Source organism: Myotis yumanensis, unplaced genomic scaffold (assembly GCF_028538775.1).
Source record: "Myotis yumanensis isolate MYYU_CA2020_CCGP unplaced genomic scaffold, mMyoYum1.0.hap1 SCAF_10, whole genome shotgun sequence".
In the NCBI taxonomy this organism is placed as follows: domain Eukaryota; kingdom Metazoa; phylum Chordata; class Mammalia; order Chiroptera; family Vespertilionidae; genus Myotis; species Myotis yumanensis.
The window spans coordinates 4,203,343-4,218,004 of NW_027223761.1; the positions used below are offsets into that span (position 1 = coordinate 4,203,343).

Below are 14,662 nucleotides of genomic sequence, written 5' to 3' on the forward strand. Positions count from 1 at the left end.
TCTCCAAGGGGTGTAAATCTTAGAGTTCCTTTTGGAGGGAAAGAACAAGTATTTGAAAATCTACTGGCCTAGCAAATGCTGTTTGAGGACCAGCAGGCTTATGTGAGCTGCATGATGTCTGGACACCAGAGAGCAAGAGAGCGCTGTGGGCTGAGGGGACACAGCAAGACTTGGGGGAGTTCGACTTGCAGAAGAGAGAAGGTGCCTGAAAGGCCCAGGAGGCTCACAGGGACTCTGCTGTGACGCCAGGAGCCTCTCCTTTCCAGTCTACTGTACACATGAAATCCTTTTTCCTCAAAAGTTCAACCCGCCCTCGCTGGTGTGGTTCAGTGGGTAGAGCGTCGGCCTGCGGACTGAAGGGTCCCGGGTTGATTCCAGTCAAGGGCACGTGCCCGGGTTGCAGGCTTGATCCCCAGTAGAAGGCGTGCAGGAGGCAGCCAATCCATGATTCTCTCTCATCATTGATGTTTCTATCTCCCTCTCCCTCTCGCTTCCTCTCTGAAATCAATAAAAATATATTTTTTAAAAAGGTTCAACCCATAAGCTTCTGGGATCTGAGTCAAGCAGCTCACCCCAAACCAGCCAGCAGCTACTGCTATACAGAGAGAAAGGAAAGCCCTCCATTGACACAATGAAGAAGGGAAACATCGTAGCAGATACTTTGTGTTGTTGTTTTTCTGTCTGAAAAGCATCTGGTTGGGGACGCTCAGGAACCCTGGACAGTTCCTTGGTGGTAGCAAGTCATGCCTTTCCTCTGTGGTTTTGTGGGCTTGCTTCACTTACAGCCAGAAGGGGCTGTGAGAGGAAGAACTTTGACTCACTCCTCTGGTCACCCTGCTCCCCTCCAGACAATCTCCTTGAATTTCCCAAGGCAGCGTGGATGGTTCTAGGAGGAGGCCCTGGCAGTAGCTTTGTCCCATTTGCTGGATTGATGATGTCGTGTGTTCTTTGAGAGATAAATCAGGACTCTAGACAAGACTCAGACCAGACTCTGAACAGTTTTACTGAGATATAATTCTCATACCATACAGGTCACCCATTAAAGTGGACAATTAAAAGAGCTATGCATCTATCTCCACAACCTCCCCACCCTCCTCTGCCCTCAGCCCTCGACGAATCTGCTATCCGTCTCCATGGGTTTGCCTATTCTGAACTTTTCATAGAAGTGGAATCATACAACATGTGGGCCTTTGTGACTGGCTTCATTCACTCAGCACCATGTTTTCAAAGTCCATTCGTGTTGTTGCATGTGTCAGAACACTTTTTTAAATTGCCAATGACTATTGCACGGTGTGGATATTGCAGTTTATCTGTTCACCAGTTGATGGACGTCTGTATCATTTCCACTTTCTGGCTATTATGAATATGGGATGTTTTGAATGAACATGCATATAAAGTTTTTGTGTGGACATACATTTCCCACTTCTCTTGGGTATGTATGTAGCTAAGAGTAGAATTGCTGTGTCACAGTATTTCTGTGTTTAGTTAGCCCTTTGAGGAATGTACAAGTCTTCATATATCTTCCTCTGGACCATACCCTTTCTGAGTTGTGTTTCTACACCTGGTCAGTGCTGTTGTTATTTCTGCTTCCTCACACCCTTATTTGAGCAATGGGGTGGCTAAGAAGGGCAGACTGTTACCTTGCTCAGACCCTGCCATTCAGTTAATTCATTACACAGAATTCATTGAGCACCTACCATAACCCTGCCTGTCTAGTTGCTGGGCTGTAACAGTGCGTACACGAGTCTTCTTGAACTTCCACTTCATTGGGATAGACAGCAGATCACTGCAAAGTGAGAAATAGGAAAAGTAAATGTAAAGTGAGTGCACTGAAGTGATGCTGCTGCTGCTGCTGCTGCTCCTTGGAGATGCAGCCTTCTCCCGGTGTGAACAGGCACCGGGAATGCGGGGATCTGGCAGGGCAGTGTACTTACAGGGGTGCTGTCCCTCCCTGCAGCCCACCTTGGGACACCTCGACTCCAAGCCCAGCAGTAAGTCCAACATGCTGCGGGGCCGCAACTCAGCCACCTCTGCTGACGAGCAGCCCCACATCGGCAACTATCGACTCCTCAAGACCATTGGCAAGGGCAACTTCGCCAAGGTGAAGCTGGCTCGGCACATCCTGACCGGGAAAGAGGTGAGCGCTGGCGTGGGGAACCTGGCAGCACCTCCCAACTGTTGGCACCCCCATAGGTAGTGGTGGCACTACTACCACAGCCATCCTCTTGTTTACCAGACAGAAATGTGATCTGAACAAACAGGAGTGCCAAGAGGGATGGGACAAAAAGGAGGTGGAAACAGGAAGGAGGAAAGCGCTTCGAGTCCTGGGTTGAGTTTGGTCAAAGAGGTAATCTTGGGCTTTTTGTCTCATGTTCAGGTGGCTGTGAAGATCATTGACAAGACTCAACTGAACTCCTCCAGCCTCCAGAAAGTAAGCAGACAGCCCTCCCTTTCTAACCTCTCGCCAAGGGGCAGTGATCTGACCCCATTGGGATCTTCTCTTGAATCCCTGGTGTAAACTCTCTGGTCATCTCACTGTCCCTCTGCAGGGCTGTGCTGTGTGTAGGGCTTTGGCTGATCCTCTGGGCTGACTCCTGACTGGGCTCCCTGGCCACAGGCACTCTCTGTCGAGGCCTCTCTGGCCCCTCCCAGCCACTTGGCCTACCTATCTGACCTACTTCTGCACCTTGTTATCTGTTGGCCTTTGGCCAGCCCTACGCAAAACTCATGCTGTAGCCATCACTAGAAACGCATTCCAAGACCTGGGATGATGATGGGTCACTCTGGAAGCACAGGGACAAGAGGACCTGCCCCTGGACTCTGTGCCAGCTGCGGGTTAGAGAGTGGGCCCTGAAGACGAGCTTTAGATCAGCACTTGTTTCACACCTGTGGCGGGGAGTGCGGATGACGGCAGGCACTCCCCGCTCTCCTGCTCACCGCGAGGCTCCTCTTGGCTAAAAGTCGCAGGGTCATGTGCCGAGGCTGGCTTCTCCTGCCCTCCTGACTTACAGCGGGAAGCCATGGTCTCCCTTAGCTGGTGGGGGACCCTCCAGATGGCCCCCCTGCTCGAGGAACAAGACGCTGGAGGAGGCAGGACAGGAGACTTGCGTTGGCAGAGGGGACGGCGTGCTAGTGACCGTTGGCGTGGCACTGGAAGCTGCCCTCTCCTTCCATCCTGGGCTCCGGGGGGCAGGCAGGAAGGAGGAGGAGGAAGTCCCCCATCTGGCCCCCAGAAAGCTGCCCCTTCGGGTCAAGTCAGGTTTCCTTTATGTCTCATCCTCCAGCTGACGGGCTCCCGTTTCTGACCGGGATTAACCTAGTGCTTTCCACCTCGTGGCAGATTGTGTCAACTGCAGTGGCCCTGGAGGCTCGGGACGAGCCATTGAGGCCTGTTGTTGTAGAGATGCTCTCGGGATTGAGCGTGTGTGGGTTGAGGTGCCCTGACATGCTGACAGGCAAAACCAAAGTGTTTTCCTTTTTTGTTGCCCGTGGGATCCCCTCAAGGTTCTTTGGTTCAAAGGAAACATTGTTGTCATCACGAGGGCTCCCCTGCTTGGAGCTTTGCAGAAGGAAGGGGAAGAGCTCCTCTTCGCTTGTTGGCTCAGACCCCACAGAGCTGACGCCGGCGTGGTGGGGCCCTTTGGTCTCTGGAGCAGGCCAGCCTGCCGTCACCGTGATGGCCAGCGCCAGCGGGCATCTTACTTCCCACCTCTCTTCTCCCTGCCTCTTCCTGCCTGGCTGGAAGGCACCAGTACCAGACAGATGTAGCCATCTTAGAAGCCTTTTAACAGCTCTGTTACCAAGGCCAGTCTGATTCTGGCCAAATTACTCTGTTAAATTTTATCCAGCAATGACTCTAAAGGACGAACACTGAAGAAGCTAGCCCCTCGGGGTTCCAGAAAGCCCAGAAAACTCCATGCTCTCCCAGGAGCGCCCTTCCAGGCCAGGGGCACCCTTGGGGGAAGGACCCTGGCAGCTGCCTGTGGGCCTCATTCAGTGCTTCTTCCCATCACTGCCCCTGAGTGGGGGTCCAGGATTTTTTGCTTCTTCACCCAAAATAGCAGCTGGACCAGGAAAGAAAGCAAGAGAAACCTGGGCTCTGACCAGAGAAGGGAGCCAAGGCCAGAACCAGGTCCTGAAGAATGGGAAGCCTGCCTCGACTTCCCCTTTCCAGCTCATGAAAGTGCTGGGGTTTCGTGAAAGGAAAAACGTGTTCACTTTATTTCACAAACTAGACTCCAGCCCTCACCCACCCTCCACCCCAAGCAAACTAGTTTTGCTCTTTGTGCAAGTGGAGAGGCCTGGAAGTTACAGAAACCCCACCTCCAGGCCGCGGGCCCCCGCAGAGGGGATGGAGTTCAGTGCTGTCATCTTTCTTTATGGAAATGTATGGTTTGGAGTCCCTGGTTTTGTTTCACAAAGAGAGCGTGAGTGTGTGGAGGTGGATTTGATTAAAATTGGCATCAGCTATATATAGGAGTGGCTTCTGTCCCCACCCCAGGGGCCCAGAGAGAAAGGCCCGCCCACTGGTGCAGGGCCCTCGGACTTCTGGAAATCAGATGACGGGCTCCCCTTCAGCACCCCCCTTCACACAGACCAAGCTGGAGTCTCTTTTGTCCTGAACTTTAGTTCTGAATATTCATGCACAGAGGTTCATGGTCCCTCCTTGAGAGGCACCCAACCAAAACCCTTGTGCTGTGCGGGGCAGGATTTGGGTGGATGCAGCAGGGTGGCTGGCCGGCCCCGGTGCCGAAGCTCAGGGTACGAGCCGTCGGAGCCCAGCTTCCCTCCCGCTGACCCTTCCTCCCCTCACCTGTTCTCAGCCCTCGGGGCTGGGCACGGAAGGTGCAGACAATTGCCCTGTTTCTTTTCCTTGCCCGTCGTCTTTTTGAAAAAAGAATCCTAGCAGTGCCTCTGTTGGAGAGGCCTGAGGAGAGCAAGTGGTGCAAACATGACCCCTCTTTCACTTTTCAGCTATTCCGGGAAGTAAGAATAATGAAGGTTTTGAATCATCCCAACATAGGTGAGAACCAGTTGCCGCTCCATTCTTTTCCCCACATCAGGGATCCACTCCCCGGCGTATTGTCCTTCTCCCCTGGGCCCTGCCTTCTGGGGGCTGCAGTCCTCGGGGTGCCTCTGGGGAAGCCCAGCTCACAATGCAGCTCTGCCTGAGCGCCGAGCTGTCCTTAGTAGCGTGGCTGCTTTGAGAGGAACTTGTCCTTGGGAAGCGGGGGGGCGGGGGCGGCGGCACCCCTTCATCCCTAGGATGCTCCCTGTACATGTTGGGGCTTAATATGTGGCCCCTCCTACTTTTTTGACTCATGGCTTGGCCTTTTCTCTTGTAGTTAAATTATTTGAAGTGATTGAGACTGAAAAAACTCTCTACCTTGTCATGGAGTATGCCAGTGGAGGTAGGTATGGCACCGCCTCTCCTGCTGTGCACCCACTGCGCCGGCCCCAGCAGCTCTGACCCAGCCCTGTGCCCGTCTCTTGCAGGAGAGGTGTTTGATTATCTCGTGGCTCATGGCAGGATGAAAGAAAAAGAGGCTCGAGCCAAATTCCGCCAGGTGGGTGTGACTCCCTCCCGGAGTACGGGTCTGGCCTTGGCCTTTTGGTGTCTGGCATACAAGGAGGGGCTGCCTGTCTGTAAGTGGCCTTTGAAGGGTCCTTCAGGCTTTGCTATCTGTGTGGCAGCTTAGAATGAGATCCCAAGGTCACAGCTGTGCCAGCTCCTGTGGCCTCCCCCAGGTGGATCTGGACTAACCCTTCTTCCTTCCTTTCAGATAGTGTCTGCTGTGCAGTACTGCCACCAGAAGTTTATTGTTCACAGAGACTTAAAGGTAGGTGTGCTTGTCCTAGCCAGTTTGGCTCAGCGGATAGAGCGTCGGCCTGTGGACTGAAGGGTCCCAGGTTTGATTCTGGTCAAGGGCACATGCCCAGGTTACAGGCTCGATCCCCAGTTGGGGGCGTGCAGGAGGCAGCCTATCCATGATTCTCTCTTCATCGTTGATGTTTCTCTCTCTCCCTCTCCCTTCCTCTCTAAAATCAATAAAAATATATTTAAAACATTTTTTAATAAAAGGTAGGCGTGCTCTTCCCCCTGCACCTTTGAGTGAGAGCAGGTTGTTCCCTTCCATTCACCATGACGTGACCACCAGGTCTGAGCATTCAGGGCAACACCAGCCTTCAATGCTTTGGAGGTAATGAGGAAGCCCTGGTCTGCTTCTAATGTAGGCCTCAGACTAGACGCAGGGCCCCGTTCCCGCAGCGGGCAGAGGCTCTTGCCCACCACCCTCCAGTGTTGCCAGGCAGGGGCGCTCCAGACTCTGCTGGGCCGCCCGACGACCCAGGGCTGACTGTAGGGAGAATGCTGACTGCGTTCACCCGCTGCACAGCTGCTGTGCAGAGGTTCGAATGTGAGGCAGACATGACCGTGGTTAACCGGCGCCTGATGGAAGCTTTCGCAGCTCAGAGCGTCTCTGAGCCTTCAGATCCCAGCTCTCCCATGGCTGCCCTCTTCCAGCCCAGCCTGTTCACGCTGATGGAAGGCCGGCCTGGGGCTGGAGGAGAAGGTCCTAAGCCTAGAGAAGGTGTCCTGTTGGCTTTCCCATCCCCTCAGCTTCTGCCCAGTGCCTTCATGGGTCCACTCGGGTCCCTGACGGATTCCATCTTCCCTCTCAGGCAGAAAACCTGCTCCTGGATGCTGACATGAACATCAAGATCGCAGACTTTGGTTTCAGTAACGAGTTCACCTTTGGGAACAAGCTGGACACCTTCTGTGGGAGCCCCCCGTACGCGGCCCCAGAGCTCTTCCAGGGCAAGAAGTACGACGGGCCCGAGGTGGACGTGTGGAGCCTGGGCGTCATCCTGTACACACTGGTCAGCGGATCCCTGCCGTTTGATGGACAGAACCTCAAGGTGGAGTGAAGCGCAGGCTGAGATCATTGTTATTACTTCTCATTGCCTCTCTTGGCCTCCAGTCTTACCCCGACCTCTCCCCTTGGCCACCTCTCTACACTTGCCACGCCAGAGCCTCAGAGAAGGGCTTGCAGAGGTAGCAGCTAAAGGTCTTCTGCACCCAGGGCAGTCACCTACCTCAGTCCTCCTCCAGGGATGGGACCAGTTGTGTGTCCGTCATGCCCTCAGGGCACTCAGGACGCAGGCCTCGGGCTTGGGGGGCGGGGGCATGTCCCTGCTCTCTGCCTCCTGCTGTATTTCATTTCTAGCTGCCTGGCCAGTCTTAAGCTCTCAGGAGCCCGGATACTAGGTTTCTTCCCTTGGCTTTGGGGTGATTTCCATTTCCCTCCTGCAGGAACTGCGGGAGCGGGTGCTGAGGGGAAAATACCGTATTCCGTTCTACATGTCCACAGACTGTGAAAACCTGCTTAAGAAATTCCTCATTCTCAATCCCAGCAAGAGAGGCACTTTAGAGGTGAGCAGCTGAGAGCCCAGCTGGCCGCAAGGTCCCGGGTTCCCAAGGAAACCTTCACACTGAGGCTCCTTCCTCTTCACTTTATTCCCCAGCAAATCATGAAAGATCGATGGATGAATGTGGGTCACGAAGATGATGAATTAAAGCCTTATGTGGAGCCACTCCCTGACTACAAGGACCCCCGGCGGACAGGTGAGGCTCGGCTGGGCCGTGAGGTTGAGCCTGCCAAGGACTCGGGACCAGCCTTAACTGTATACCCCTATGCAGAGCTGATGGTGTCCATGGGTTACACACGAGAAGAGATCCAGGACTCGCTGGTGGGCCAGCGGTACAACGAGGTGATGGCCACCTACCTGCTCCTCGGCTACAAGAGCTCGGAGGTGTGTGCCCTGCCCCTCCCCGGTGCCCTGCTGGCCGTGGCACCCCCATGTTTCCATACCCCATGGAGGGCAGAAGCTCGTGTCTGAGTGGGTGTGCTGCCTCTGCTGATGAATTTTTAGCCTCAGCTTTGGTGGCCAGAGTCCACTGGTCTTTGCTCTCACTGACCTCCGTCAGTGAATGAGTAGGTAGCTGGTGGGGTCTGGGCCTGGGTCTGGGCTTCCATGTGGGTGAGTAGACCTGGTTAGACTGGGTCTCAGTCCATCTGACTGGGTCAGTTCTGTGTTCATCTAGAAATGTTGTTTCCATATATTTGTCTCTCTTTGTTTTGGAAACTGTGCATCTCTGGGTCTCTGCACGCAAGGTTCCCTGTGTTTTTCTTAGAAGAGTCTCGAGTCTGTGCTGCTTCTGCCTTGTGCTTGTTTCTGGATACGTGTAGCTCTGTGCATGTATGTCCATCCTCTCGTCTGTGCATCTGGTTCATCATGTCTTATGTCGGAGTCCGTGGGGTCTGTGGGATGGGGGTCTTGGTCTCCACTGTGTCCCCACTTGCACTCATGGCCTCTCCCTCCTGCTCCCCCCAGTGGTGTTGGGCTCCCTCTCTTGGTTCTCCCCTTAGCCTGCCCAGGAGGTACGCGAGAGGTCTGTGTCTGGACCTGCGTTCCTGTGGGCATGTGTATCCCTCCCTGAGGTGGGGGTCTTTGTGGGAGGTGGGGTCGTGTCTGTCTGTGTCTGTTGGGGTCTGTGTCGGGCACCTGTTTCCACAAGTGTTCAGTTGCACATTGGCCTTGCAGGGCCTGGTCATAGGAGCGCCGGGTGGATTTGTGGATCTCTGCCTAACTTCTGCCCTCCCTTTTCTGTTCTTGCAGCAGGAAGGTGATGCCATCACCTTGAAGCCCAGGCCTTCAGCTGACATGACCAATAGCAGTGCTCCTTCCCCCTCCCACAAGGTACAGCGCAGCGTCTCTGCCAACCCCAAGCAGCGGCGCTTCAGCGACCAGGGTAAGTGCTTTTGGGAGTGCTGAGAGGTCACAAGTTCTCGGACTTTGGATGACATAGCTGAGTTTTACTCCCCATTCAGCCACTTATTAGTAGCATGACCTTGGGCAGGTCCCTTCCCTCAGCCTCTGAGAAGTGGTGTGTGCTGATTGCTGGCAGGACTGCAGGAGAGCAGGCGTGGGGTGGGCACTCTGTGAGCCCCGTCCTTACCCATTCCCGCTGTCATTCTGGCCCAGCAGCTGGTCCTGCCATTCCCACCTCAAATTCCTACTCTAAGAAGACTCAGAGTAACAACGCGGAAAACAAGCGGCCTGAGGAGGACCGGGAGTCAGGGCGGAAGGCCAGCAGCACAGCCAAAGTGCCTGCCAGCCCCCTGCCCGGCCTAGAGAGGAAGAAGACCACCCCTACCCCCTCCACGGTGAGCCACGCTGCCTGGTCTCCTCCTTCCATCCTCCTCCTCCCCCTCCTCCCTTCCTCCCCACCCCCTCGGCCTGTCCTCTCCAGGCAGCTCTTGGTCCAGACCCACGCCCTTTGGCTGCCTACCTGACCTCTCCTCCGGGCCGCTTTTGCTCACTTAGAAAGCCTAGCCCCTGGAGGAGAAGCAGGCCGCCGTTTCCCGACCCGTGCCCGCTCTTGGGGGAGGTGGAGGGAAAGGGGTGCTGTGACCCTGCCAGTGAAACAGGCTTTCTGTAACACAGCCTGCTCTCTCTTCCCCACAGAACAGCATCCTCTCCACCAGCACAAACCGGAGCAGGAACTCCCCACTTTTGGAGAGGGCCAGCCTGGGCCAGGCCTCCATCCAGAATGGCAAAGACAGGTGAGCAGGCCGGGCCAGGAGCCGCCTCTCACAGCGGTGACCTCTGTCAGCAGTACCACTCCCCTCCCTGCTCCCTGGAGTTCCGTCGCTTTGTCCAGTCCAGCTTTCCACACACCAGACCTCCTCCCTTCCCCCCCTCCCCACACCCCTTTCCCTGTGCTCCTGTGACGGCTCCTTGCAGTGGACCAAGTGTGACTCCCTGGTCATCTCATCAGGGCCTGGCAACGCGCTCCTCTAGGCCTCAGTGCTGAGGCTTGTTCCGGGGCCCCAGGCACAGGGCAGGGCAGAACTGAGGTGCCCACCTGTGGGGTGTGCACGAGAGCAGAGCTCCCAGCTCCTTGACCATCAGCATCTCTTACTGTGCGTCCCTGGCTCCGCCTCTCCTGAGCCTAATGAAGACTCCCTTAGCAGCCCCTGCTCTTTCTGGAGAGGAAGCAGCCTTGCTCTCGGAATGCCTAGGAGACCAGTGTGGCTGGAGGCAGCTGCCCCCTTGGCTTTCCTGCACTTTGGTTTCCTCCCCAGGCCCTGGACCACCTCTCCTTCCTCACCCTGCCCTCCGCTCCCAGCTCCGCCTTTCTCAGCTCCGACTGGTGTCCCGCTGCTGCTCCTGGGGCTGACCTGCATCCTGCCGCGCTCCCAGCTCTGGGCCTTCCCGCCTGCCCTGGCTTCCTCACCCAGCCTCCCGCCCCACCCACCCCTAACCCAGGCCTCTCCGCTGCTTTTGTCTCCTAGCCTAACCATGCCAGGGTCCCGGGCCTCCACGGCTTCTGCTTCTGCCGCAGTCTCTGCGGCCCGACCCCGCCAGCACCAGAAATCCATGTCGGCCTCCGTGCACCCCAACAAGGCCACTGGGCTGCCCCCCACGGACAGTAACTGTGAGGTGCCGCGGCCCAGGCAAGTGTGCTGGGGCAGCTGGTGCACCTGCTGCCCTACACCTGTCCCACCCCCTGCCTCCAACCGTTTCTTCCCACCTGATCCTGCTCTGTTCTTGTCATCTTAGCCACAAGAAATGGCTTTGTCCCCTGCAGCCAGGAAGTGGAAGGAACAAAAAATGGCTTAATGCCCCCCTCTTTTCCTGCAGTCTCCCCTCAGAGCAGATATGCCCGAAGCCGTCCCGAGGCTACAGAAGGAAGCCTTTTGGTTCTGAGCCTCCTGGACTTCCTTAGGACCCAGGAACAGTCAGCATCACAGGGACTCACCCTTGAGGGTTGGTCAACATTGTCCCCTCGAGGTTCCAGCTGCCTAGCTCCCAAGGAGCCACATCTCTCCAGCCTGTACTGCTCTCCACACACGTATCCCTCCTTGCCTCCCTCCCTCCCCCAAACCATTCCTCCCACCTCACCTAGATGTCCTCCTTCCCAGTGTCCTCAGTGGTCACACCCCTCCTCCTGTGTCCTCTGTGATGGCTGCCTCTGCCCCAGCATCTTCCCTCCCTGCTCCCACCAGGGCTCCAGGTGCTTGGCCGTGATGGCTTCTCGGGCCCTGATGCATTTCCCCACCCCCACCTCTTTTCCCACAGCACAGCCCCCCAGCGCGTCCCTGTCGCCTCCCCCTCCGCCCACAACATCAGCAGCAGTGGAGGAGCCCCAGACCGAACTAATTTCCCCCGGGGTGTATCCAGTCGGAGCACCTTCCATGCTGGGCAGCTCCGGCAGGTGCGGGACCAGCAGAATTTGCCCTACGGTGTAACCCCAGCCTCTCCCTCCGGCAACAGCCAGGGACGGCGGGGGGCCTCCGGGAGCATTTTCAGCAAATTCACCTCCAAGTTCGTACGAAGGTGAGTAGGGGCCTTAAGATGGCAGAGTGTGAGGCCAGGCCTTCCTGCCTGCCTGGGGGTGGGATGGGGGTACCTGGAATTGGGGTTAAAAGAGGCTTCTGGAAGCCTACGAAATTGGTCTTTGTCAATAACTCAGGTGCCCAGACCTTCCTTGTCCCTCTTAGGTCTCCCCAGCGCCTTATACATACACCTCATTCTCTGGCCTGAGCAGATGGCCCATGCTGATGCCGCCTCCTCTCTAGGAGAGTGTGAACTCAGATGCTAAAATAAAAGCCCCCTCTTCTCCTGGGTTCCCATGGAAACTTATATTTGGTGACGCAGCTGCAAAGTCATGAGACCTGAGCCAGGCTGGGCCAGCAAGGAGTTTTTCCTGGTCTCTTGTCTGCCCCCTCTGACCTCCTTTCCCCAAACCCAGTTGTTTGGTTGGGTCTCGCTGCAGCCACTCCCTCTGCTACAGCCATGCTCTCCGGCCCAGGGTTGCCAGGATGAAGGCCATAAGTGCAACAGCTGGTGCGGGGCCCAGGGCGGCCTCCTCCCTCGCAGCCTGATGCGCTGATTTTCTTGTGTGGGAACCAGGGTGGGGAGTCTCTTCATGAGGGTTCCCACACCTGGCTCCCCACCACCCCAAAGGGACAGTTTTGATTCTTGAGGTGCATCCAGCAATCTGGCCTCTTGGGATAGTCCCTGTCTCTATCCCACCCTTCCTCTGCCCCCTCAGTGTAGCTCAGGAAGCAGCCGGAGGCCGGAGAGAGCAGGCGGCCTGCCCTTCCTCCTGCTTAAGCCCGCTCAGCTGGAATAGACAGAGAAACCATGCCCCTGGCCAGCCCTGGAATTCAGGTGCAGGGCTGCAGGTGGGCGCGAGCAGATCCCGTGCCTGGGACTCTAGTCTCGCTGAGCGGCTCTTCCACAAACGGGGTGACCCTTGAACCTGTAAAGTCCACCCCCTACCTGCTTATCCACATACCGTCTTGTTGTTTTTGTTTTTTTATTTCTTTTTTTATTTTGTCTTTTTTTGTTTGTTTTTTTAGAAATCTGTCTTTCAGGTTTGCCAGAAGGTAGGCGTTGAGCCCACTGTGTGTGTGTGTCTGTCCTGTGTCCTGTGTCCGTGTCCTCCTCTGTCACTAACTCCCCTTTTCTGGCTCCTGCTCCCCCTCCGTCTGCTAACCACCTCTGTGTGGCCCTCTGCCATCTTAAAGGGATGAAGACGGCTCGGACTGGGCCGCCGAGTGAGGCCACATTTGCCCACTCGGGCAGATGACTTTGAAGATGATGGGCCTGTCCCCGAGCAGGGGGTCTTCTCAGGGAATTCTCCCTTTAAGATTGGCTCCTCCCCCACCCCCACCTCTGGGATTTGGTCTTTGGTCTCGAACATGGGGTTTGTGTTCTGGCCCTTCCCCTGTCTGTGCATGCGCTCCCAAGAGGGTCTCCCTGCCGAGGTCGACAGTGCACCTGGGATGGTCTCTCATTCTGGGGCTCCTGGCCTCCCTGTCTCTGTCCCTGCGAACCTCTGGGCTCTGTGACCTCCTGCCCCTGTCCCAGGGATGGCAGGACTTTGGATGTACTGCAGGGACTCGGGGACCCAGGGCTTCAGTCTGCCGCCGCTGGGCCCAAGGAGCCTTTGCCTCACAAATGGGGCACAGCACCCCTCTGGCAGCTCCTGCAGAGCTTGGGCCACCCCCTACACACCTGCTGCCTCCAGCAGTATCTGAATGAACCAATCTACCTCCCTTCTGGGCTGATACAGCCATGTCCTGTGGCTTCCAAAGAGCCAGGAGCTGGAATGTTCTAGGGCCCTGGCAAAATGGGGAGATTCCCCCTCCCTCCGGCATCTCCCTTCTTGGGCTGGATCCTGGCTCCGTCCCCACTCCCGGCCTCCTCATCTCTCTGGAGGCCTGGGTGGGCCAAATACCAAGCTGAAGACCAAGGGCCAGGTTTCCCAAGGTTGTCAGCCCAGGCCCTGTGCTAGGACACCTGGTAGGCACGTTGGTGCCCCAGCTGACAGAGAAACAGCCGAGACAGGGTCTTCAGGCTTTCCCCTTCCTCCTACCCGACCCCACCCAGCTCTTCACTGCATGCATGGCTGCTGACTCATGTGGGGGCCAGCCCTGCAGGCGCCTCCACCCACAGGGCAAGAGCCAGGTGTGGCCCGAGAGAGCAGCCAGGCTCCTTCCCTTGCGCAGCCCAGGCTCCAGGCGCGCAGTGCGCTTGTCTGCATTTGTGTGTCTGATGTCTTTGTGTTCCTTTTACATGTGCTGCTGCTGCTCTCTCTCTCTCCCCTCACACCCTGCCCTCCTCTGCAACCCCCAATTTCCCAGCTCCAGGCACCCATCTTCCAGCCAGGAGCTGGAGAAGCCGCTCAGCGGGGCCAGACCGCTCCCCACACCCAAGGTGTCTGCCCGGCCCGGCCCTGCCCTGCGTCCTCTCTTCTGTATAATCTGATGGCTTGGCAGCCTGGCAGGCAGGGGAGTTATCAAAGAATGGGGGAGGTGGGCTAGTCTGGGGCCCCAGGCACCATCCCTGAGCACATCTAAGCAGTTCCAGAGCTTGGCCCTCTGAGCTCCCAGCCCCTTCCCCAGAGGCCTGTGGTTCTGAGAAGACCCCCGCACAGCAGCCTGGCCGTGGGCTGGGGCCCTGCCTGCCCCGTGACTGCTGGGTGCGGGTGCCTGCACCTCTACAGCCTCCTCCCCAGCACACTCCTCTGGGGCTGTGGGGAGGGGCGGGCTCCCTGTTGGAAAGGGACAGCTGTGCTGTGAGCTGCGGTGTGAGGTGCCGCAGAGCCATGTTGGCCTGCCAGGTGACGGGAAAGCGGCCTCAGGGCTGGGTCCTGCCTGCCCTCGGTGGCACCTCCCTGGACTGCCTCACCTGGGTCTGCGGCTGTGGAAGGAGCGAGAAGCCCCAGCACTAAACTCTCCCTCGCTCTGTTTTTTGAGGAACCTGAATGAACCTGAAAGCAAAGATCGAGTGGAGACTCTCAGGTGAGAGGGCTGGAGCCAGCACCGGCCCTGCCCCGGCCTCCGGGCTTGCCACGCCTCCCGCTCCTCTCCTCCTGCCACCCCTTCGCCACCCTCTTGAGACTTCCGTTTTCCTCAGAGATCCCCCAGCGCAGGGTGGGCCCTTCTGCGGTCTGGAAGGAGGAGCCCTGCTCACCTGTCTGGGCCTCCGTGCTCCCGTGTCCAGCCCTGAATTCAGGCTGCCGAGCGGTGCTCCCCGTTCCTCCCTGACCCTCCCCTCTTCCCAGGGAAGCACGACTGTACCCCTG

General features: G+C 57.0%; 1 protein-coding gene across 11 annotated transcripts in view; it reads left to right on the forward strand.

Annotated features, from left to right (window-relative positions):
• The window catches only part of MARK2 (microtubule affinity regulating kinase 2), a 56,696-nt gene that overhangs the window by 39,786 nt on the left and 2,248 nt on the right, over positions 1 to 14,662 (forward strand). For 3 of the 11 annotated variants that reach the window (XM_070427338.1, XM_070427341.1, XM_070427349.1), the window contains exons 2-18: positions 1,958 to 2,137; positions 2,378 to 2,431; positions 4,975 to 5,023; positions 5,346 to 5,411; positions 5,497 to 5,567; positions 5,784 to 5,840; positions 6,682 to 6,918; positions 7,313 to 7,432; positions 7,525 to 7,624; positions 7,700 to 7,812; positions 8,680 to 8,812; positions 9,046 to 9,227; positions 9,529 to 9,626; positions 10,359 to 10,520; positions 11,146 to 11,403; positions 12,432 to 12,458; positions 14,334 to 14,378. In XM_070427338.1, coding sequence (XP_070283439.1) covers positions 1,958 to 2,137; positions 2,378 to 2,431; positions 4,975 to 5,023; positions 5,346 to 5,411; positions 5,497 to 5,567; positions 5,784 to 5,840; positions 6,682 to 6,918; positions 7,313 to 7,432; positions 7,525 to 7,624; positions 7,700 to 7,812; positions 8,680 to 8,812; positions 9,046 to 9,227; positions 9,529 to 9,626; positions 10,359 to 10,520; positions 11,146 to 11,403; positions 12,432 to 12,458; positions 14,334 to 14,378 — 1,952 coding nt within the window. The other 8 variants (XM_070427348.1, XM_070427340.1, XM_070427339.1 and 5 more) reach the window with 8 other exon arrangements.